Here is a 25,479-nt window from a genome sequence, read left to right as displayed (position 1 = left end):
GAAATTCCATGAATATACTATGTTTGAAATTGTTTATTAATTTAGATGTTAAAAGATACCCTTAAGGGGAAAACTTATTCTCTTACATCAATAAAGGAATATTAAGACTGAGCTAATGTTTCCTTCTTATTTAATATTTCTGCTGATAGAATGGCTTTCTGGTATATTATTCCGCTTTTGTATTAGTGACAAATGATAAGTGGCTTGATTTCTAGTAAGAGTTACTCGTTTTATATGAAATATTCAGTGAACCAAGGAGGCAACTTCTTTTACCTCTGCCTCAGGATGCCAGGGTCTTGCTGTCATTTCCATTCTTCTAGGGTTTCCTTCTTTGGTGCTCTGCCCTATGTCAAGTGTAGAAAGTAACTGAACACTTACAAGCACTCAACTGTCTGCAGCTTTGGTGCATCATTTAGAAAGTAAGAATCATTTCTTACTGAGTGCTGACTGGCACAACACAGCAGGGGAGTAAAGCTGAAAAGAGAAACCATGAGAAATTTATGTTTTCTTTTTGCTTGTGTTTCCTGTCAAATGAGTAAAAGCAGGACTTAAAAATGAATCAAATGTGCTTCAAATAAACTTTGAAGGTTGCAGTCAAAACATTATTTTTTAACTTCCAAATGATCAATATGTATCGCTCCTCACAGAATTATTAGAAACTACTCTGTACAGATTTATTTGAGGTTGTAGGGCTATAACTATGAAAACTAGTTTTATGACAAACAAGCTTTTGGAGTATTTTGTATTTTTCATATACTTGAACTATATATATATAGGATGCAAAAGGCTACTTTAAAAGGGTAACCGATCACCATTACTTTTCTTTTTTTTTTTTTTAAATTAATTAATTTATTTATTTATTTTTGGCTGTGTTGGGTCTACGTTTCTGTGCGAGGGCTTTCTCCAGCTGCGGTGAGCGGGGGCCACTCTTCATTGCGGTGCGCGGGCCTCTCACCGTCGCGGCCTCTCTCGTTGCGGAGCACAGGCTCCAGACGCGCAGGCTCAGTAGTTGTGGCTCACGGGCTTAGTTGCTCCGCGGCATGTGGGATCTTCCCAGACCAGGGCTCGAACCCGTGTCCCCTGCGTTGGCAGGCAGACTCTCAACCACTGCGCCACCAGGGAAGCCCCACCATTACTTTTCTGTAGAAGGTTTTTGCACTAAGAATTGTCAGTTACTCCAAATACTTTCCCTTCAAAACATAGTAATAAAACTAAAGGCCCAGGAATTCCCTGGCAGTCCAGTCATTAAGACTCCATGCTTCCTCTGCAGGGGGCACGGGTACCATCCCTGGTCGGGGAACTAGGTTCCCCTGTTCTGTTAAAGATGACTGCAGTGTAATACATGTGCCTTGCAGTGTGTCTGCAGGATGCCCAGAATATCTGCAGTGATGACCTTCATGAACTGAAGCCTAAGCTCTTCATTTCCACCTCTGATCTCATAAAGCCATTTTCTGCACAATTTTTTTGGAAAATAACTTCCTTTGACACTTTTGTCACTGTTAAATTTCTACTTCTTGGGTTGGGGGTATATATTCTCAGATCCTTAAGACCTGAACTTGTGTCTTAATTGCTCTTGATATTGAGTGATAATTATTTTCTTTGTTTTGCCTCCAGCGACATAACGTGGTTCTGTTATATTGGATCTTAGACCTCTTTAGAAATCCCTTTGGACGCTAAATATTTTTCTAAGTTTCTGCCATCAACCTTCTCATTATATCCTCTACTTTGGCAATCTCATCCCAAATCAATATCTCCAATCTGAAATTTTCCCTTCACACATCGACCTGCTTGATGGACAGCGTCACCTAGATGTTTTGCTGGTATCTCCATCCCAAAACGAATTCATCAAGGTCCCCTCCCACCCTTGCTCTCACCCAGGCTAAGCTTTCTCTTGTGTGTTTGTTTTGTTTTGTTTATTTCTGCCTGCGCTGTGCGGCATGTGGGATCTTAGTTCCCCGACCAGGGATGGAACCCGTGCCCCCTGAAGCAGAAGCGCGGAGTCTTAACCACTGGACCGCCAGGGAAGTCCCAGGCTAAGCTTTCTCTTATTTTCCTATTTCTGTTCAGGGCATTACTGCTCTTCCAAGTTTTAGGTTCCAAGCCTTGAGTTCAGCTTTGACTTTCTGCTTCCCCTTTTCTTTACATGCCATCAGCTGTTCAGACTGGCCAAAGAAATCTTTGTAGAGCTTCTATCTTCCCAATGTCATCCCCCAGCAGCTCTCATAAATCTCTCCTAGAGAAGGGTTTCTTTTTTTTATTTTTATTTTTTATTGGAGTATAATTGCTTTACCATGTTGTGTTAGTTTCTGCTGTACAATGAAGTGAATCAGCTATAGGTATACATATATCCTCTCTCTGTTGGACCTCCCTCCCCCTCCCTTTCCCACCCATCTAGGTCATCACAGAGCACCGAGCTGAGCTCCCTATGGATTAAAGACCTAAATGTAAGACCGGACACTATAAAACTCTTAAAGTAAAACATAGGAAAAACACTCTTTAACATAAATCACAGCAAGATCTTTTATGACCCACTTCCTAGAGTAATGAAAATAAAAACAAAAATAAGCAAATGGGACCTAATTAAACTGAAAAGCTTTTGCACAGCAAAGGAAACCATAAACAAGATGAAAAGACAACCCTCAGAATGGGAGAAAATATTTGCAAATGAAGCAACGGACAAAGGATCAATCTCCAAAATATACTAACAGCTCATGCAGCTCAATTAAAAAAAAAAAAAAAAATGGGCGGAAGACCTAAATAGACATTTCACGAGAGAAAGACTTTTTAATTAGCCTCTTTACCTTCTGCCTCTTCTTCTATTTTGTGCTAAGGATTTCCAGCTAGAGCTGCTCTTCTAAAGGACAACACTGACTTTAAGGCAACGTAATTTAGAAGAGCTGAGCCCCCAAATCTGCAGTGAGCTAAGGGTGGAGGATTATTTAAGCCACTTTATCTTTCATTCCCTATTTCTTATCTGTATTGTGGATACTAATAATTTCTACAAACTATAATTGTTGCAATTGCATGAAAATATGCACATAAAATGTTTTTCCCTGGCACTTTATTAGCACTCAATAGATGGTAACAGTTATTATTATCATGTCACTTTGCTGTTCAAAATTGTCTATGGTGGGAATTCCCTGGTGGTCCAGTGGTTAGGACTTGGCGTTTTCACTGCTGGGGCCCGGGTTGGATCCCTGGTTGGGGAACTAAGATCCCGCAAGCCTCGCGGCGCAGCCAAAAAGAAAAACAGTCAGTGGTGCCATAATGTCCACCAAATGGTGCAGCTCTAACCTACCTTTCTAGTGCTGAATCCCACTTACTGACCTTCACAAACTCTTTTCAGTCATGCATGCTGAACCGTTCTCTACACATTTCATTTACCTAAGATGCTTCTTACTTTCTCGTTTGTCTTATAGCTATTTATTTAATTTCCCTGTCTGAGTCAACATTCTGTTAATTACAACTGACCTATACTCTTTTCACAGTAAAGGTAAGTAAAAAGGAGGGAAATTATTAACTCACACGTGTGGGCCAGGTGGGGACTACAAGGCTGTCAGGTTTCACGGAAACCACTCCCTGGGTCACAAGCATTTTGGGACCACAAGGGCTCCACTTTTTTCTACACGTCAGCTTTATATCCTGCCCCAACATTGGCTTTCTCTGCTTCTCCTTAAACCCTGCAGCAACACACTTCCCAGAGATATGCCTTGTTATTTCCATCCACTTAGTTCCACACACAGATCAAATGACCCTGCATTCCAATCCCAAATTTCTGGGACAGTGTGCCAGGCAGTTCTCAGAGCAAGTCCATTCAGGGTAGGATGCTCCAAAGATGGTTAATGTCTCAGAAAATAAGATCATTAGAGCATGAGTAGTGTCTTATCATCTTTATATTTTCTCATCATTCTTGCAAATTGTGACTTGCATAGACCCCCTTCAATAAATATTTATAGAAAGATCTGAAATTTTCTATTGTGAGTTTGCTAAAAGCAATACGGATATTGAGTGAAGTTAAATTTATAATTTATTTAGTCTGCAGAGAATGATATAGACTTGATTGGAAGCTCCAAGACCTCACAACGCAATGGAAAATTTTGCCAAAAAGTGAAGGACACAGGAAAAGAGGATCAACATCACCAATTATTAGAGAAATGCAAATCAAAACCATAATGAGGTATCATCTCACACTTGTCAGAATGGCCATCATCAAAAAATCTACAAACAATAAATGCTGGAGAGGGTGTGGAGAAAAGGGAACCCTCCTACACTGTTGGTGGGAATGTAAATTGGTGCAGCCACTATGGAAAACAATATGGAACTTCCTACAAAAAACTGAAAGTCGAACTACCATATGATCTGACAATTCCACTCCTGCATATACATCTGGAAAAAACCGAAAACACTAATTTGAAAAGATACATGCACCCCTATGTTTATAGAAGCACTATTTACAATAGCCAAGACATGGAAGCAACCCAAATGCCCATCAATAGATGATTGGCTTAAGATGTGCTATACACACACACACACACACACAATGGAAAGTTACTCAGCCATAAAAAAGAATGAAATATTTCCATTTGCAGCAACATGGGTGGACCTAGAGAATATTATGTTTAGTTAAGTAAGTCAGACAGAGAAAGACAAATACTATACGATATCTCTTATATGTGGAATCTAAAAAATAATACAAATGAATGTATATACAAAACGGAAATAGAGTCACAGACTTACAGTTACCAAAGTGGGGGGAGGGGAAATTTAGGGGTACGGGATTAACAGATACAAACTACCATACATAAAACAGAGAAGCAACAAGGATTTATTGTATCACACAGGGAAGTATATCCAATATCTTGTAGTAACCTATAATGGAATATAATCTGAAAAAATACTGAATCACTATGCTGTATAACTGAAACTAACATAATATTGTCAATCAACTATACTTCAATTTAAGAATGATCCTCAGTTTGTCCCAAAATTTAAGAAATGCTCATCGAAATGAGCTATTATTTTTAAATTATGAAATTGTTTTAAAAGCTTGACAAAACATAGATCTACTAAGAATTCCTGGGAAACCGGTCCTTTTCTACACTGTTGATGGGACTATAAGCTGGTCCAATATTTTGGAAGGGCAATTTAGCAACATCTGACTAAATTAAAATCACAAATTGCTTTGATTCAGCAAGTCTTCATTGGGGAATTTATCCCATACATACTTACTTGCTCAAATAATCAAATATATGCACAAGGAAGGTCACTGCAGCATTTTTATAGTTAAAAAAAAAGAAAAGAGAAAAAAACCAACTTGTTCATCCATGAAATAATTAATTAAATTACCTTCATTTATACCATGGAATATCTTAGGGTCATTACAAAGAATGATGATATGGAAAATTTGTAAATTAATTTTTAAGAGAAAAAAGTAAAGTGGAAGACTGTCCAGCTGAGTGGTATGAGTAGATTTGTTAAGAAAGCAGTGGTGATAAGCACATATTGTTTATATGTGCAGAAGAAAATTTTTTTTTTTTTGCCACCGTGGGGCTCATGGGATCTTAGTTCCCCCACCAGGGATTGAACCTGGGCCCTTGGCAGTGAGATCACAGAGTCCTAACCACTGGACCGCCAGGGAAAAGAAGAAAATTCTTAAGAATAAATAAACCATTGCTGAGTCAAGTGGCAGGGTGGGACTTGATCCTGGAGGTTAGGAATGGAGGAAGACGTTTATTTTTCTATTTTATGTCTTTCTTTGCTGTTTGAAAATTTTATAAAATTTATAATTTTAAAATTAATGGCACCTAATTAGCAATTTTAGGAAGTCTCAGAACCATGGATATTTGGAATTTACAAATCAAATTTTACATTGTCTTTCTTCCCTGTCCGCTTACCCTTATATGTATAAAAAAATACATGTCATTAAGACTTATAAATACAGAGAGAATTTTTTTTTTTATGGCCGCTCGGCCTGTTCCCCTACCAGGCATGTGGGATCTTAAGCCCCTGACCAGGGATTGAACCCGTGCCCCCTGCATTGGGAGTGCAGAGTCTTAACCACTGGACCACCAGGGAAGTCCAATACAGACAAAACTTTGAACTCTCTTCCCCTACCCCTTCACACCACTTCTGATAGAGCTGTTAAGAAGTAATCATATTCTTCTGCTCAACAAATAGCCTGGCTAGGGAATGCATGAGGAACAGGTTGAAAAATGCACGTTTATTGAGAACACACCTCCCATGTGCTGCACATGGGAGCACATTGAACTAGGGGCTTAGGAGTCAAATGATTCACAAAACAAAGGCTTTGGATAACAGGATGATTAGAACAAATTATGAAGAGTTAGCTAGAACTTTTTTTTTTTTAAGTGCTTTGTGCCCGTTGGTCGTGGGTGGAGCAAGAAGGAAGGTGTTTAGGCTTTTTTTTTCTTTCTTTCTGTCTTTCTTTTTTTACAAAATTGGTACAAGGGCCATGAGTCAGAGGGAAGGAAGGGAAGGCAGAAATTAGACAACTACAGGTCTAGAACAGTATGATCTGAAGGATCCCGAAGTGATGGTTAGAAAGCAGGTTTCTAGGGCCCAACTCCAGTCTACTTAATCAGACTTTCTAGAGGTGTGGCCTGGGAATCTGCCTTTAAGTCAAATTATTCAAGTGATCTTTATGCACACTAAAGTTTTAGAGGTTCTGCTGTAAGATAATTCAGATCCTGAAGGATAAGCCCTACCTGGACTGAGAGGTAATCTTACATTTATTTTCTCCTTAGATTTCTAGGATGGTAGTAAGGTCCCATAGTAAGCACGCAGTAGATGTTAGTGGGTAAACTCGTGGTAAAGAAATTGAGAAAAGATTCAGTTATGTTAAGAAAACAATTGGACTGGAAATTTAGACTCTCTTGAGAAGACAGTAAAAAAAATCAATATTGTGACAAAATGTAAGAGAAAAGACAAAATTAAATTAGATCTAAAGCACAGATTAAGTTTGTGAAAGAGAAAGCTAGAGCCTGTGTTTTTGCAGTTCATCTGATAGAGTGTAACAACTGAGCATCTATCTTGCCTTCTTTTGGGTCTACTTGCTATAACTTTTGATTATAGATAATTTTGTTGATAAAAAGTAGAGTCCCCAAAATATTTGAAAGGCAGTTGTAAATAAGTTCCTAAAGTTTAAAGAGCATCATTGCTCATCCTGTAGAGTCTAGGATATTTTAGATAATATGAGGATAAGTGTAAATCTATATCTATGACGGTCAAAAATAAACTGAATTGAATTTAGTTCAATGGGCATTTATTGACTACTTAATTTTACCTTGAAATGTGCCAAGGAATATTAGAGAAGGGAGCCTGGATATAAGACACAGTGTCTACCCTCAAAGGGCTTACAAGCTCATGAGCAAGGCTCATCTATAGACTAACTATAATAAAAGGCAAGATGAGGGATTTCGAATTAAAATGCAATGGGGGGGTGGGATGAATTGGGAGACTTGGGATTGACATATATACACTACTATGTATAAAATAGATAACTAATGAGAACCTACTGTATAGCACAGGGAACTCTACTCAGTGACCTAAATGGGAAGGAAATCCAAAAGAGGGGATATATGTATATGTTTGGCTGATTCACTTTGCTGTACAGCAGAAACTGACACAGCAGTGTAAAGCAACTATACTCCAATAAAAAAAATGGTATGACATTAAAAAAAATAAAATGCAGTAAGTAGTAGATCGAAGCTACAGGAGTTTTAAAGGGTGGTTATTTCTGTATGGGAAGGGGGGTGGTGGGCTAAGGGAAAGCAGAACGAATCAGTCAACTCTACTCTGGTGACAGATGTATCCAGACTTCACTCCACCAGGAAGACAAAGGAAGACTTCACAGAGGAGCCCTGGTTAGAGAGGAAGTCAAGAGGGTGAGGATGTGGAGTGAGGAATAGTGAGCAAGTGAACATTTTTGTAAAGGTACGATAGAGGGTAAGCGCTTGGTGGGACTGATCCTGGTCCAGTATATGAATAGAACACTAAACACTCAAATTGATGTTAATTGAATTATTATTACTGCCACTGTTGTTATATTGACGAATACGTCTATAAGAATCACAGAGGGGGCTTCCCTGGTGGCGCAGTGGTTGAGAATTTGCCTGCCAATGCAGGGGACACGGGTTCGAGCCCTGGTCTGGGAAGATCCCACATGTCGCGGAGCAACTAGGCCCGTAAGCCACAACTACTGAGCCTGCGCGTCTGGAGCCTGTGCTCCGCAACAAGAGAGGCCACGATAGTGAGAGGCCCGCGCACCGCGATGAGGAGTGGCCCCCGCTTGCCACAACTAGAGAAAGCCCTCGCACAGAAACGTAGACTCAACACAGCCAAAAATAAATAAATTAAAAAAAAAAAAGAATCACAGAAATCAGCAAAACTCCTAAGAAGTTGATGTCCTAAAATGGGAAGAGAGACCTGTGCATTTCCAAGTTCAACACACTTTGACAGCCCTATTTTTTAAAATCCAGATACCACAAAAGTGATGCTCTCTGATGGGTTTCCAATGAGGTAAATGAGATACAATGATGAAAACTTAGAAATATAAGAAAAAGGCACTTCTATATTGCCTTTCTAAAGGCAATTTCTATATTTCTTCTTGGGAGAGATGCTGTGAATCAACTCAGGGGTTCTCTACAGAGATAGCGTATGCCACATTTATGCTTCCAAGATTTATTTTGCTTTATTTCGCGGTTAATTTACGTTTGAATAATTGAGGCTCTATTAAAAGCATTTTCCTTAGAATGGTATTACTCTTTCTCATCTGCACCTGGCTTTTCCTCATGGAAAGAAAAAAAAAATCCGAATAGGCAATACAAATATCTCTCCTCATTTAACTACCTGTTTATTTAAATATACATGCTATCTTCTTTCTGGGAAGAACGCAAGGACTAGAATTAATCGTTTTAAATGCGGGCCCAGCGTTTCCGGTGCCTTTGGAATCATTTCAATATGTGGCACAGCACCTGCCTCGTGTTTTCAACTTTGATTGGACTCCATTCGCTGCTCCTCTCATGAAAAGTGTTTTCCTTGGGAAAGTGTAGTGTGTTTTTAACCGATCCCAATAGACCTTCAACCCATGCTCCCTCTTTGTGTCTGCGGACACAGAAGTGGTTCCCAGACTCCGGGGGGACTTTCTGCTGGACCGATCCCCAGACAGACTCCGGCCCTCACCTCTGAGATCCAGCAGGCGGCCTGTCTGGGGCCTGGCGGCCCAGCCCCTCGGATGAGAGCAGGTAGAACCCGCCCAAGACCCAGCAGTCGTGCCCGCGTCGCGGCCTCCGCAGGACAGACTCTAGCATCCCCGCCCTGTCGGTTTCCGGAGCCCCGGAGCCCCGCCGCGCCCTGGAGAGGCTCCAGCATCCCTCGGCCTGGAGGCCCCGGGCGCCCGCGGCTCCCGAACCACGAGCCACAGCCGCCCTGTGGCCTCGATCCACAGCGCCGGGTGGAAGAGCCGTGCCGGCAGATGCCGGGGCTGGGGCTGCTGAGCGCCGGCCCACGGACGAAGAGCGCGAGCACCCGCGCAGCTGCCAGGCGATCGAGCGCCGCGCCGCGCCAGGGGAGTCCCGTTCCTCCTCGGCCGAGTGGGGGCCCGAGGACACGGTTAGCCGAGCAGATCGGAGGCGGCCTCAGCCCGGCTCCAGCCCCGCGCACCTTACCGGTGGCCGGGGCCCCGGGAGACAGCCGGGGAAGGGAGAAACGGCGGCGGGAGGGCGGGGCGCTCTCCGCCCCCTGAGGCCCGCGCTCTCTCCCCGCGTGCTGGGGTTGCTCGGCGCCCCGGTCGGAAGGACGTGCCCAGCCTCAGCCCTGAGCCGTCCGCCGCGCCCGCCGCATCCCTGGCGCGGCCCTCTGGCTCTGTTAGCAGGCACAGCCCAGCGCCCTTCCTGCCCCCAGGCCCTGCTATTTCAATAATTTTAGGGGGAAAAAAAAAAAGTGCACTAGCGAGCTGGGGGCCGGGGCAGCCCGGGAAACTCGCGAAGCAGGCAGGCAGGCGCGGCCTGGATGCAGCGACCTCTGTCCCCTAAGGGTCTCCCCGGCTTTATTGATCGCAGGGGTGGGGTGGGGGGCTTTTTCTGTCTCCCAGATTTACTCTGAAATCGAGTCCCTTGGGACTGAAGGTCCATATGATTGTATCACGTCCATAGCAGTCGCGCTGTGTCCAAAATGGGCAAGGGCACTCGCGGCGCAGACACTGAGGTCCCCAGAGACGCCAAGTCTCTTGGCCCCGGGGCTTATGCTTGTTTTCTCCATGGAACGGGCCTCCGAATTCCCCCAGGAACGTCTCAGTAAGTAGGGGTGTGTGTGTGCGTGTGTGCAATGATTCCCGTGAACTGACAGTGTTATTACAAGAACAAATGGATGTAAGTACAATACGTCATGTGTACTTGTTGATACACTTTTTTAATGGATAAGAATGAAATTTCTGAGGTCTCGAAGACAAGGTCGACTTGTCAAGGGAAAGTATTTCCAGCCCTCATTTAATTAAAAAACCCTGCACTTCTGTAGTGATTCGATGGACATTCCAGCTAGCACCTTAGACGACTTTGGTGTTGCGAATTGAATCTGCATGCATTCTCATAATAGAACACTTGTCATACGAACTGCCATTGCAGGTCACTCTTCCTCAAAACTGTAAGCTTCCTCAAGGCAGGGGCAGTTTTCATTCACCTTTGATTTTCCCCATATCAAGCAGTGCCTGCGCATAAATACTCAATAAATGGTCGTGAATTACACCACTCACTCCTAGTCGTTACATTTTCTACAGATTCTAATACGGAGGAATGCAGGAAGGGGAAGGTGGGGGGAAAGATACCAAATAAAAGTGAAGGACTTAGTCGTCCAAGCTGAGGGACATTTGCAAGACAGTGATAATGCTCAGAATCAATTTGCTAATCAAATCTTTTTGGTTTTAGGGCTATCATGGGCAGGAAGTGGAAATGACCTACAGTCGGGCTTTTTTTTTAAATCAATAAGTGGATACATTTCTCTTTGGATATATTTTCCTTTTTTTTTTTTTTCTTTCTTTCTATAGATGAGGTGTGGTGTAAACCATTATACTTGAAGTGAAAATGTGTCTTGCTAGCCTTTGATGCCTTAGATGTCCTTGAATTTACTGGTATATGTGGCTAATCTCATATTTCTCATTTTTTATATTTTAACGGTTATCCTAAGATAACATACATTGGAGAAATCTTGTTTGGACATCTAAAATACTTCACTTGGGAGAGTGAGCTGCAAATATTAAAATCCATTAGCTGCCTTAATCGTTGCTTTTTAAGCTCTCAGTGATACTTTTATATCTTTGTTCCTTAGCCCTTGAGTGTACTCCCCAGCCTCTTCCATTTGTAACTATTTGAAGAACCTGTATTGTTAATATGTAATATCAGCACACATATGCTGTACTATTATTTTAGCTGATAATGGCTTTTATAAGGGGTTCATTTGTGCCCACTCATCTTATATAATGGCACTTAAACATCGCCATCACTGATGCATTACAAACATTCACTCTGGACAACATACTGTCCAGAACATTTTCTATTAATACTAGAAATCTCCAGATGCCTCATCACTATCATTGTTTCTGAATTTCTGTAGACAAGTTGTAAGAAAGATTAGCCTTTTGTCTAATTTTTGACTACTAACAAAATATTTGTTTTATTCTGAACTTTAGGCTTAAGCACTTGAATTTTTGTACTACTTCTACTGTTCTGTTCAAGTGCCAAGTGTTCATTCTTTCCAGGTTGTAAATAAAATATGGTTCAGAATGCCATCTCTATTTGCAGCACCAGGAAAAAAATGCTGTTGAATTTGTAATAACTCTCGATAACCCTGTTCTTTTATTTTAACAACTTCCCCTCAGTTGTGATTTTTAATGGAGTCCTTATTGCTCTTTTTTTTTTCTTGACCTACTTTCTTTTCAAGAGCTTTCATATAGAGCGTGTTTTATGTGGCGGTGATTTCTGTTGTGTGTAGGAGAGTCTTAAATCGCGGCGGAACAGATTAGTTGCCTATCACTTATTCCAGAAATGTTTTCGTGGTTTAAAAATCACCTGGTTCCAACGTCCACAATTTCACAGTCTGAAATCTTTTAAGCTATGCTTTTCATGAGTTTGCTCCGTTCTCCAGACTGAGGATTGGACCTCATTCTGCTCTGACCCAATTGTTATTTTTCTTTGTTGCCTCAACCCCCTAGAGATTGTGTTTCCAAGGGAGAGGCGTTCTTGGGACTGACGAGGAGGGGAGTGGGACGAGATCTGGTGCCTCAGGCACTGGATCCCGCCTCCCCCTCCTGGTGAGAAGTCAGGGACAATTTTGACAGTTCATAGTCCCGCTTTGGCTCTCACGCTCTTGGTCCATGGGTGGGTTTTACCTGCTCCCACTTCCCCTGCCTCTGGCCTGCCTTCGGGCCAATCGCAAATGCAGCCCTTGCCCCAGCCCACCCAGAGCTCTCCCTCACCCGTCCTCTTGGGGAACTGGGGCATATGTCCGTAGAAGGCTTCGGAGACTGGGGAACCCACGCCGGGATCCGGACGGTCGAGAAGACAGCCCCTCCCCAGGCTTTTCCCCGCGTCGCGGCGCTCACGTGACCGAGAACAGGCCTCCACCGGTCCGCCCATTTCGTCCGCTGCTGCCCACTTCCCGCTGGGGGTAAGTAAACCGCGGTTTTCCGCACCGCCCAACCCCGCCCTCCTCCTTTCCCCTTCCCTTCACCTCCCTTGGGTTCCCTCGCGCCACTCTCCCCGCCCCCCATCCTCCCCACCGGGCCCTTTGTACGTGCTCAGCGGCGTGCGAGCGCGCCCGGCACGTGACCCCGCCGAACGTGGCATTGTGTTATCACGTGACCCAGGTGCGTACGCGACGGAGCGGGGTGTGAAGATGGCGGACGAAGAGGCCGAGCAGGAGAGGTTGAGTCGCGGCGGAGGCGGCTGCGCCGCGGAGCTGCAGCGCCTGGGTGAGCGGCTCCAGGAGCTGGAGCGACAGCTGCGGGAGAGCCGGGTGCCGGCCGTGGAGGCGGCCACGGAGTACTGTCAGCAGCTGTGCCAGGTGAGGGCGCCTGGGGTCCCCTCCCCCTTTCCCCCTGCTAGAGGGGGAAGAGGGCGAGCGAGCGCTTGGCGGCCGTGCGGTGGTCCTCGCTGCCTTGGCATCGTCTGCGCCGCCGCCCGGGCGGGAGCGGGGGAGTACGAGGAAGGCGCCTTTGTGTGGCTGCCGTTGTGGCGGTTGTTGTCGGCGGCTCCCGGCTGGGGGAAGGGAGTTGTGGTCAGGGCGGAAAATCCCCCCTCCCCTTTCCTTCCCCGAACTCGGGACTGCGCGGTCCCCGCGGCCGAGAGATGCAGACTGCGAGGACTGGAGCCCTCTCCGCTGTAGGAGAGGGTAAGGGGGGAACGGAGGCCAGGTCCCCTTCCTCCTCCTCTTATTGTGCACTGGGGATTACCGCGCCCCCCGCCTCTGCGCCCCCGCTTCCCACTCCAACGGGCCTCCGCCCCCACTGGTTTGATTCCTTTGCCTCCTTTTGCTTTCATCCGTCCCGCCCCCGGCCCCGTTCTCGCTGCCTCCGGGCCTTTGTTGTTCGAGTTTCGCCTTAGGACTGAAGGGGCCTTTGTTGATGTTCCGAGGAGCAGTCCCCGCCGACCCCTTCTAGCTGGGCGAGACGTTCGGGGGTAGGCGGCGTGGAGGTTGTCCCTTCCTGCCTTTACTTGCTAGGAGCACCTCTTCCATGGTAAAGGTTGCTCTCCTCGGTGGAGAGAAGCTGTCCCTGTATGTGTATCCTAGGGTCGGATGTCCCTGTGCAGCGGCTTTTCCAGAGTCCGCTTCTCTTTTGCCTTCACCCTTGGAGGAGTGTGGTTTCCTCTCTGCCCTTCCTCTCCCGTCTCCCCACCCCCCTATTATTTGGAGCCTTCCCTGTTTGGCCTCCCGGTGGAGCAGAGAAGACTGAGGTTCATGTGGACCCGTGCTCAGGTCAGTTTCAGGCCTTTCCTTCCTTTTCTTGCACAAGGACACTGCTTTCCAGTAACTGCGTTCTAACCAGGTTTTGGAATGTTAATAGCACTGTTTGCTTGATAGAAATCGGGGAGTTTGTGTCTACATTTGGACTTGATTACCTACCCTCCAGTTACGTTTGAAATTTCAAGGTGCTGCTGTTGGCTGTGGTCAAGATTTTGGTTAGATTATCTTCTTGAGGAAGAGAAAGAATTTATACGGGTTACATTTAGAGTTAGCTTGTGAACATGTCACGGTACAGAAGTTGTTTCATTAAGATACTGAACTTGAGGTCGAACAATGGTGGACCGTTTTAGCATTTCAGAGTAGATCACATTTTCACTTAACTTTTGGCCTCCAAGTTCTGAAATCTTTCTTTATAAGATCAGGGATACTTGATCCCATACCAGAAATTCTCCATTGTTCAATGCACCTTATTGTCGCAAATTATTTGATGGCGGTTCATTATCTTAAAAAGCAAAACAACCAAAAACAACAAAAAAACTTTGTGAGATTGCATGGTGACTTGTCTGGGAATAAATGCAAGGTGAAAGCCACCCACTTAAGGTAATATAGGTCTGGTGAATACCTATGGCATAATTAGAGATTCTATCATTCCTTTGAATCCTAGTTTTAAAGAATTGTTGAAATTTACTAATTTCACCATCCTGACTGTAACCACTCATTCTTAATTGGTCTTTCAGATTTAAAAATTTATCGTAGATTAAAAAAAAAACTTTAATAAGATGCTCATGAAAGGAACTCTTTCATTTGTAACTAAAGTTAGCTTTTTAGTCAGTGAAAAGTATTAAAGTCTAGCTTTGCTGAAAGACATTTTTCAGGTAACGGTTTCCACTGATGGATTTAAGGCTTATTGCTGTAAATAGTCTTGACCAGCAATGTTTATAATCAGGATTAATAATTCTGGGAAAGTGGAATCTCATACAAGTTGGACTTAATTTGGAGGGTGTGCAACATCAGATATTTATCACTTTAAAGTTATTTTTAATGTATGAAACAGTATTTCTTTTTGTCAGCATGAAGGTAATTTCCTGTATTAGTTTTAAGTGATTAGTCTTACAACATGTAAATTGTTTTTATTGACCAGTGCTACATGAAATAGTAATAAAACAAATGCTGGGTTTGTGGATTTCAAAAATAATGACATATTGCATGCACTAAAATCCCACAATAATGTAAATGCATTTAAAAATGATCTCCATTATTCGAATAATAGAGTGTATCTGATGTTTAAAATCTCCTGTAGAACATTTATATATATATATATGATAAGTTTCCAATTTGGTCTTGCCAGATGGGAGGTAACTTGAAACAGTTGTTTCTTTAAAATTGTATCATAGCCATTATTATTTACATTTTGCTACAAGTTGAGCAGAGCAGTGGTTAACAATTACAGAATTTATTGGAGCAGTTTAAGAACAGTGCTAGAAATACTAGGAGCTAGAAATTGTATCTACATTTCTAACCTGGAGATTATCATTTAACTTTTTCTATCTAAGCTTTTCCTGTAAAACTGGGATATTCACATGCTTCAAGAAGGCAAAGATGAATAAATATTTGTCAGAGTTAGTGTGCTTCAGAGTTAATAGTCTGCAAGTGTTGATGCTTAGTGCTTTTAAATGTGAATTAGTTTATATTCTGAATTTTTACTTCAACAAAAGGTGAGTTTCTGGAGAATGTAGTGAAACCTACAGAAATAAAGTTGCTTACTCTTTCTAGTTTATAGATTTTTCTTTCCTTTTCAGTGAGGTGTAGGATAGTAACAGATTTCTTGAGTTCTGAGAAGTAAAATAGAAATGAAAAACATTTAAGTTTTTTTTATTGTTAACTGTATTGTTTTGCTGTTTATATTAGGTTGCTTCCTGGAAGCATGCCCCACTTTTATATGAACATTTGCTTAAAGCTTAAGAGTAGGAGGAAGGGAAGGTGGTAGAGGATGGGCATATGGGAGTATTTGTCAGAAAATCTTAGATTTCGTTATATCTTTACAAGCTAGCCGTAATCTGGATAATGTTTAATTTTCCTAAAAGCAAATTAGAATAAGAATATAGGATAACCAGAAATAATTTATTGCATTTATTTGTTTCAGTATCATTATATAAAAACAGATTGTAGTTGGAACTTCTGGGACTGTTTATTGTATTAGACTAGGCCAGGATTCACTCACTCATTCAGCATTGTTATTGAATACCTACACCGAGGGCCAGGCAACCATGAGCATGGTCCCTGGCTTCAAGGATCTTACAGTCTCTGGAGGAAGGTAGACAAGTAATTGTAGTAAACTGTGATTTATAGCTTTTATATGGAAGGTTATTTATTTGGGAGCTTGAACAGAAGCATTCCAATAGGAAAATTGTTCTAAAAGCATTTTAAAATGATTATTCATTTAAAAAGTTAAGCCATCGTAATAGTTGAAGAATGATTTGTTGGAGCATGGTGTTTGTTGACAGCATTACATACTGGACTGGATGACTCGTTGATTAATACATGAGTTGTGACTGTTTATGGTTGTTTACCTTTTGGTGACATAATTATTTTAAAAGGCAGAATTGCAGTTGTGGAAATACGGTTGTGTATCATACACACACGCACGCTTCTTACCTTTGTTCATACATTAATTCATAGAAGCAGCTTCTCAACTGGGCATATACTTTTTCCCACTGCATTTCTCTCTTAAGGACATTTAGAAACACGTGGGGTCAGTTGTTTGGTTACTGCAGTGACTGGGGATGTGATAACTGGCATTTAGTGCCCATGGGCCATGGATACTACATTTTCTGAAGTGACCAGGACAGTCCCACCCCATTAAAATTTACCCCTCTGCCTAAATACCCACAAGTGCCCTTTTGAGAAACAGTGACCAGAAGGAAGAATATATTAAGATTTTTTTTGTCCTTATGCTTTTTCATGTTAATATAGTTATATTAAGAAATGCAGTTAATCTGGAGCAGATCCAGGTCAGTGCTTTTCAACCATATATAAATGCACACACTGAGCTTCAGTGCACATTGAACTTGAAAATTTCTACTTTCTTAGCAGAAATTACGAGCAATTACTTAAACAATTACTAAAACAATTCACTTTTACTAGGTTAAGGAGGGTAGCAAAGTCAGCATACTTAGTTATCCTGATTAAAGCAGAGATTTGACCTTTTGATAAAAATTGAAATTCTGTGCTCTTAAGAAAGCATTTAATGCAAGGACTAGGTTTAAATGTTAGGGAATATAAGATACTGGAGACTCTAGTAGGATATAAACTAATAAGATAAGATTTAAATATCACTTCAAGATGACAACTGAAGAGATGTCAAAAGGCTGTGTATCATTAATATATTTGCTTTATTTTTTATTCCCCTTTTTAAAATTGAAAATGTGGTATGTTAAAATGGTTTTTAAAAATTCAAAGACCGAGAAAGGGCATACACTGAAAACTTGCTCTCCTTCCCACCCTAGGCCTCCAGTCACCTTCCACAAAGACAGTCCCCTAATAGTATTTTATGCATCTTCCCAGAAATGCTGTTTACTCTTTTTTTTTTTTAATTAAAAAATCAGAACATATTGTATACTGCATCTTTTTCTTCACCAAAAAAAGGTATCTTTGAGATCATTCTGTAGCTGCCCACCTAAATCTATGGCTTTCTGTTTTAAACTGTGTAGTAAGTCTAGTCTGCAGCTGTGTCTAATCAGTTAATTGTTGGTGGTTATTTAGAAGAGTAAGTTAATTTTATGTCTAGTAATTTCAGTGGAGTTCAGAATAGGTAGTAAGCACATCAGGCTGGGGTATCAGACAGAAGGCTTTACTAAAAAGGTAGGATTTGACCTAGACCTTAATGCCTTTATTAACTGTGTTTAGTGCCTTATTGGCATAAGAAACAAATGAAATGAAAACTGTTGAGAGCTACTGTTTAAATTGTGCAGTTACAGTATATCTTTGTTTATATTTCTTTCAACTATTTGATACAAGTTGATTCTTTTGTTTATGCGTTTTGCTTAGCTTTAATTGCAGAGGCAAGAATTTTGAAAATACTTAAATATTTTCCTTGAGAAACTCGACTTTCTTTTGATTATTAGAGACTATCTTAATTTGTAGGTCACTTCAAATCAGAAGAAAAGATAGCTTGCTTGTTAATTAGTGATAATTACTTTAGGTATTGAGGGAGTAATAAGTCATTTAAACTTTAAAAGTTTAGGTAATGCTCAGGGGAAATAATTTATTAAGTGTTCGTAATTAGTATGATTGCATGCTGGAGATATTAAATTCTACTTTCCAGAATATACTTATACCAGTTTTAGCAAAGGAAAACTTTACAAATTTTGCTTGCCTCCTTCTTAACACTTCTTGATCCTAAATTAAAATGGGGGAAGGGAAGAGGTATTTTGCAGTTGCCATTCATGATATTTTATATGACTAATCTGCAAAACCAAGGATTTTTGAAAATGTATGGTCTTAACTGTATGAAACTGCTGCTGTACTTATTTTCCTGGAGATTCTGTCAAAGTTGAGAAATTACCTTATTTTTCCCAACTCCCACACGTAAATTCAGTTCATAAAATAAACCAATCAATGTGTGAGTAGCCTTGCTTATAAAATGGAAAGTTTACTTTTTATTAATGTGTTTGTCAGATATGCTGTGTAACTTTTAGCTATGTATTGTTTTCCAGGAGAGCCTCTTGATTCATTGTTTCTCTTATCATTTAGAGTTGCACAGTGCACCTCATAGGAAAAAATGTTACCTTTTCTCACCTTACATATATTTAGCCAAGAAGATTTGTTAAAGTTCAGTCAGTTACATCTTAATTTATTTTAAACATATTGAAATTCCTCTTATATGGGAGCACTAAGGGAGCTATGGAGAATTATGGCGTGGATAGAGCTTACAAAATCTGGTACATATATTAATAGTTAAGTAATACTATTAGATAGTAAAGTATCTAGTGATTAATACAATAAGTAGAGTGTGAATTAAGAAAACTAGAGCATTTTAAAATTACTTACATTAGCTAGAAATTGAAAGGAAAGGAAAGGAAAACACTATTTACATTGGGTCTTGAATGTGGATAACTAAAGTGGGAAGGATGGGAATAAACCTCAGAGAACTGGAACAACTTTTCAAACTGGCATCTTGGAGAAAAATGTCATGGGTTGGGATGAAAAATAGGATAGAAAAGGTAGATTACAACCAGACTAAGGGTTAAAGATCCAAACCAAGGAATTTTAACTAATCCTGTAAGCGTAGATAATATATGGTTACATTTCTTAAAGACTTACCCTTCCAAGGTTGAGGCATTGAAATTTTAAAAAGTTCAGAATGTTAGAGCCTTTGGTTTTTCTTGAAGTATCCTGTGTCAGTTACTGCCATGTAACAAACTACTCAAAAACACGGTGGCTTTAAAAGAACAGCCATTTTTATTACTGTTCTCAAGTCTGTGGGGGTTTTGGGTTGTTCTGCAGTCAGCTGGTAGGTTGTCTGGGGCTGAATGATCCCAGATGGTCTCACTCATATGTCTTGTGGTTGGTGGGTTGGTTGAGGGGCCCCAGTTAAGTTGGCTCATCTCTGCTCCACTCTTACCCTCTAGTAACGTAGCCTGAATTTCTTTACTTTGCAGCAGGAAAGCCAGTTCTGTAGCACAACTGCTTTTCAAGCCTCTGCTTGTGTCATGTTCGCCATTGTCCCATTGGCTCAACAAATAGTCATACCCAGCCTCTTCGTGGGTACAGGGAGATGTGATTCTTCAGGGACCAATTTTATAACAGTCTATGACATATCCCACTTCTGTTTATTCTCCACTGCAATTCCGTGCACTTTTTTGGGTGAGATTTTAATTTTTTGTTTCTATAGCCCCACCTCTGCTTTCTTTTTTGTCACACATATTCTGTCATCAAAGCACATCTAGTTGCCCCTTTTCTCTTTGATTGGCAAAAGGCATTTCTATTCCTGCTTTCTAATCTAAATCTCCAAATAGAAGAAGGGCATCCCACTCCATCACTGTAACTTTGGAAAGTTTGTGGAACAACCTCTTATTTGCCGTGGTTCTTTACCTTAATATTAAACCTGGTCTGTATGTAGTGTTTTGTGTTGTCTCTACCTTGTACAGTTTAGTAATAACATTCTAGTTCTTGTCCTAATATTTGAACTTCTTTTTCCTTTTAACTGATGAACTTGCTTTTAACCTTCCATTCAGTTTGTGAAATTCCCCCAGCATCCTGCTTTTATCCTTCTATCTCAATGGCAGTCCAGTACTCATGACAGTGTTTCTCAAATTTGTGTTTGCAGAAACCCAAGAGAGTGTGAAGATTTTAGAGTTACTCAGCTCAGAGTAAGATTAAGATGTAACTTTTTTTACATCACCACTTAGTTGTCCACTGAAACAAAATTATCACAAAAAAAACTTATCTTCACTGTGTGTGATGCATTCTATTTTCATTTACTATTATTGTTTTTAAAAGCTGCTCTTGATTTTATGATCCGCTAATACGTCATAACCAAGAAATTGGAAAACACTGCTTATAGGGAGTCATTGGGCTCAATTCAGTAATAAGCACAAACATAGGTAGTCCTGAGTTGTAAGGTGGCCTTCTAGTCTAGTTGATTCAGAAAATTCATACGGTTTTATTTATGAGGAGCATCAAAATTAAAATACAATTTTAGGGCTTCCCTGGTGGCGCAGTGGTTGAGAATCTGCCTGCCAATGCAGGGGACACGGGTTCAAGCCCTGGTATGGGAGGATCCCACATGCCGCGGAGCAACTGGGCCCGTGAGCCACGACTACTGAGCCTGCGCGTCTGGAGCCTGTGCTCCGCAACGAGAGAGGCCGCAACAGTGAGAGGACCGCGCACCGCGATGAAGAGTGGCCCCCGCTCGCCGCAACTAGAGACAGCCCTCGCACAGAAACGAAGACCCAACACAGCCAAAAATAAATAAATAAATAAATTAATTAATTAATTTAAAAAAAAATACAATTTTAAATGACTGCTAAAAACCCAGCATATGTCCATGGAATCAATTTGAGAAATACTGGTACATAGGATCAAATCCAAATTTAAGCTTGAGCCCAGTGGTCTCCGTGCTCTATTGTTTACTTTTTTTTTATATTTTCACTGTTCAGCAGGAACTTTCTGCTCCATCTAAATTGTTCATTCCTCATTTTACTGCCTTTGTGACTTTGTTCAGAGGAGCAGTGTTACGCAGTGGAAAGTCAAATGGCTTTGGGTTCAAATAGGAGGTCCCCAACAATCAAGACAAGATTTTAGCTCATGCTTTGTCTGGGGTGAGGGCGAACCTTGGAGTTAGAGTCTAGACCAAACAGATTGAAGAGGAAGAGAATTAATTTTCAAAACAGGCACTGTTACGCTTTACTAACAATGAATTGTTTAATCTGAAGACTTGTGAGATCATAGGATTAAAAAGCGTTTAGTCTGTTTAAATGTCTGTTTACCCAGATTGCCTCTTAGGACCTCATCATTGCTATATAATACTTGTTCAGTATGACATTGATTTATCAGAAAATGTTCAGTTTTATTAAGCATTTGTTTAGGAAGACTGAGATATATGGTTAAATGGCTAAAATGAAACAGTTCTTTAAAAAATGAATTTCAAATATATGGATAATATATTCGTGTGGAACATTTGGCATCCTTATTGGTGCTTGACGTATAGGCAATGTTATGTTTTAAGTTTATCACTCCTAGATACAGATTTTACATTTAGAAAGAGGTAATCTAAATTTAAAAGCTGTAATTAATTGACTTGATCACTATCCCAGTCATTTTGTTTGTTGGTTTTCTTGGATTGAACCTCCCCTGCCCCACTCCCCTGCAGTGAAAGCGTCCTGATCACTGGACCGCCAGGGAATTCCCTGCGTGAAGATATTTTCTAGGAAGGGTTTCTGAGTGCTTGTCATAACTATTGCTCCTTAGTAATTCAGAATGAACTCTAGTATGTAAAACTGAATATGTTGGCAAGAATGAGTCAGACTTAGTATATTTAATATTGTGACCTATTTAGTGTTTCTGAAAAGGCAATCTGATGTTGTAAATGCTGCCTAAAGAGAAATTATTTTTAACACCAGAAGACCTTTGAGGATTTACCTATCTTGAATGAAAACACTTGTGGTGTTTGGTGCCCCTCCTCACCGAATTATCTTTTATAAATCTTGTTTTACTTGATGAAGAAAACCTACCCTCCAGATTCTTTTATATATACTTTGCTTGACAGCTCATTAGATACTGTGAATTAAAGTGTTGGAATTCTAAGGACACTGATTTTAATTTTCATGAAATTGTTTATTGTGACCCTTGGCATGCTACTTAAGACTTTCCTGGGGTTTTTTTGTTTGTTTTTTATCCTTGACATGGAGATGCTACAGACTTTGCTGGTTGTTGGTATAAGAATGGATCAAAGGCATGATTATTTAAAACGATTGTTGTCATATAAAGTAACATTTTCATTTACATTTAGAGACTACTTGGAAAACACCTTTGATGTTTTATACATGATAGTGACCTAGCATAATGTTATTACATTAATAATTCTATCATTTTGAAGCCATCTATTATCGTCATTTTGAAAATAGCATTAGATTACTGATTAACCAGCTTGTTTAAAGCCTACATTTTAGAGAAGGCAGGATTAGATTTTATAATAATTTATGAAAGGTCTTTTTGTCATGGGGGGCATGCAGATTACTCAATGTGTGTGAATGTGCCAGGAGAAGATTATTGACTTTGCAATTAAAATCTTTCCTTTGTTCAAAATTTTAAACCTGGGATTTGAGAGGCTGGGATGAGAAAAGCTAGTATTTACCTAGTAACTAAAAGTGTAGATTTTGAACTATGATTAGAATTCCAGCTCCCTTACTTCTGTGGGATTTCAGGCTTGGTTTTATGTCTGTGTGCTCATCTGTATACTGGAGGTAAGAATAATATCTGCCTTAAAGCTGTTGTGACTAAGATATAATGTTTGTTGAGCACTTTGCATATTATGATGCTGGAAGCACACAGCAAATGTTAGCTATTAATACATTTACAGGGACTAGGTCTGAAACTTTCCCTCATAAAAGAATATTAATCTTGGGCTTCCCTGGTGGCGCAGTGGTTGGGAGTCCGCCTGCCAATGCAGGGGACACGGGTTCGAGCCGTGGTCTGGGAAGATCCCACATGCCGCGGAGCAACTGGGCCCGTGAGCCACAACTACTGAGCCTGCACGTCTGGAGCCTGTGCTCCGCAACAAGTGAGGCCGCGATAGTGAGAGGCCCGCGCACCGCGATGAAGAGTGGCCCCCACTCGCCGCAACTAGAGAAAGCCCTCGCACAGAAACGGAGGCCCAACACAGCCAAAGATAAATAAATAAATTTATAAAAAAAAAAAAGAATATTAATCTTAGTAAAATACTCTTTAGTTTCTTATCATCTAGTGGTTTTCAAACTTAAAAAAAAAATGAGGGGAACTCCCTTTTCCTTCCCCCCCTAAAGTCTTACTTGAAATCTTATGTATAAAACAGAAAAGTTACTGCTGCAGAACAGTTTGACAAATACAGTACTAATCCAGAAAATAACAACGCTATTGCCAGGGGTTGTAAAGGGAGTTCAAGCAGAGTTCTTTTCTGCTGTTATTTTCTTCTCAAATGGTTCTTTTTTCTTATTTTCCTTCATTCTACTGCTTTTCTACACTCTCCCAAAAGATAATGAATGTTCTTGTCTTAGAGGCATAATAAAGCCATCACTGAAGACTTGAATATATTTTATCTTTAAAGACTTTTAATTGTGCTGCTTATTTTTGTTTTACATACCAAGGCACACTAAATAAACTCATTTTTTGGTACCTAAGATTTAAAATAAATTTGCTTCTCTGGAAGCATGACACTGATGTGAATATGTCTAAATAGAGAAACTGTACCTTATCAGAGAAACAATAAATATTAAATAATAGTGAAACTTATGCATGAAACAGTCCCACAGATATACTTAGTGCTTATGTTTAATTCTTTCTGAAAATTTGTTGAGAGGACCTAAGCCATCTTATATATTCCCTCAAATCTTCATCTCATGTTTTCTCTAGATCTTTTATTTTCTTCCTTGTGTTTCCAAAGAAGTGGCTGTTCCCTGGCAAGTGGATCTTTTCGTCTGTGCACCTTCTCAGAGTACCTTTCCACTTTCCTGTTTCTTCACATTTTTCTTTCCATCACTTCTGTCCTTTAGCCTGTAGAGATGTGTGTGTGTCTTTCTCATCTTTTTGCTATGTTGATCGTGTCTTCAGATTTCTCCCTTTTCTTTAACCCCTTCTCTCTACATATGAGATGTCTCCTATCCTAAAAATGTCTTTCTCTAACTCTTGTTTTCTAGTCTTCCTTGCCAGACTTCTTTGGAAAAGTACCCTATACATTGCCTTCATTTCTTACCTTCTGTTGCAGTTTGGATTCTACCCCTCACCACACTAAAGAAGACGCTCTTTTGAAGGTCACTGCTTGGCATATTTGTAATACTTTATTAAATTTAGACCCAAGTAACAATCCAGCAGCTCAGACTATTTCATATACCTGCATATTGTGTTTAATAAAATTTAATTGTTAACATTTTAAAAATCATAAGCTTTCATGTTGAAATGAGAGTGTTTGGCTTTTCCTGGAAAATCAGAAGATCAGGCAATATTGGACTCATGCATGGCTACAGGCTGAAGTGGCTGCCTGCTCAGCCTCTGTTGGCATTTAAAAGTGTTTGTGACCCCATCTTAAGTTCATCTCCCTTCAATTAATTTACACTGCTCTCCTGATTCTCCTACCTTTGTGACTGCTCCTTAGTCGTCTTCACTGACTTTTCCTTTCACCGCTGGAAATGCATGGTAATTATTAGCTAGTATTAATATATTTAAACGGAGTAGATACAACATTTCTGAAATTTTTTGTGGCATTTCCTCAATGTTCTTTTCTTCCTTTCACTCATTAATGACCCTCAACCATTTTCCCTATCTCATCAACGTATCTGAGACAGGACTCTAATCAGAAGGGGGCTCGTAAGCCCTGGTTGACAGTCCATGCTTTACATACTCATCTTCAGCAGGCATCCCCTCTGACAGCATCTCCTGTCACTCACTCTGGATAGGATTTCCAGGGGTCCATTCTCTTGGACCTTGCCACTCTTAGCTCTTGACTCCTGCTTCCAACCACCTGTGGAACTCTTCCTCGTGTGGTTCAGTAGGTACTTCTAATTAAACAAATCTGAAGTTGAACTCATCTACTCTCCTCTCCACTCCCTACTCCCCACCAAAAAGAAAGCCTGTTGGTATTGGTGACATTCCTCCCCTCCCCCTCAAACTTAGGTTTTGAAATCTTGAGTCATTTTTAGCGCCGCCTTTCACCTCCACAGCCCAGTCACTGAGTTCTGTCAATTTTATTCATGCACTCTTTCCTGTATCCTTCTCTGGTTAGATCTGATATGCTATTAGTGGCCACTTAGT

General features: G+C 40.8%; 2 protein-coding genes across 2 annotated transcripts in view; one reads left to right on the top strand and one right to left on the bottom strand.

Moving 5' to 3' along the window:
* Positions 1–417: 417 nt before the first annotated feature.
* LOC118905018 (collagen alpha-1(II) chain-like) lies at positions 418–12,647 on the bottom strand. Its single transcript, XM_036871225.1, has 3 exons — positions 12,488–12,647; positions 9,202–9,827; positions 418–474 (listed from the first exon to the last, which is right to left on the bottom strand). Exons 1-3 carry the CDS (start codon positions 12,645–12,647, stop codon positions 427–429), a joined length of 834 nt encoding a protein of 277 aa, XP_036727120.1. The 3' UTR covers positions 418–426.
* The window catches only part of ZNF292 (zinc finger protein 292), a 91,146-nt gene continuing 75,491 nt past the window's right edge, over positions 9,825–25,479 (top strand). The window contains exons 1-3 of the mRNA XM_036871041.1: positions 9,825–10,313; positions 12,523–12,678; positions 12,878–13,074. Coding sequence (XP_036726936.1) covers positions 12,907–13,074 — 168 coding nt within the window. The 5' untranslated portion in view covers positions 9,825–10,313; positions 12,523–12,678; positions 12,878–12,906. The remainder of the gene's footprint in view (positions 10,314–12,522; positions 12,679–12,877; positions 13,075–25,479) is intronic.

The sequence above is a fragment of the Balaenoptera musculus genome, chromosome 12 (assembly GCF_009873245.2).
Source record: "Balaenoptera musculus isolate JJ_BM4_2016_0621 chromosome 12, mBalMus1.pri.v3, whole genome shotgun sequence".
NCBI classification, from domain to species: domain Eukaryota; kingdom Metazoa; phylum Chordata; class Mammalia; order Artiodactyla; family Balaenopteridae; genus Balaenoptera; species Balaenoptera musculus.
The sequence above is the reverse complement of the archived record's forward strand: the minus strand, read 5'-3'. Positions and strand labels throughout refer to the sequence as shown.

Excerpts from the sequence above, each read along its gene's own strand:
- LOC118905018 (XM_036871225.1), bottom strand. The coding sequence starts at position 12,647 with ATGGGCGGACCGGTGGAGGCCTGTTCTCGGTCACGTGAGCGCCGCGAC. Across the intron at positions 9,828-12,487 it reads CCAGTTCCCCAAGAGGACGG|GCTGGGCACGTCCTTCCGAC; the intron begins GTGAGGGAGAGC and ends CTCAGGGCTGAG. Across the intron at positions 475-9,201 it reads CCGCCTGCTGGATCTCAGAG|CTTTACTCCCCTGCTGTGTT; the intron begins GTGAGGGCCGGA and ends TTCTCTTTTCAG.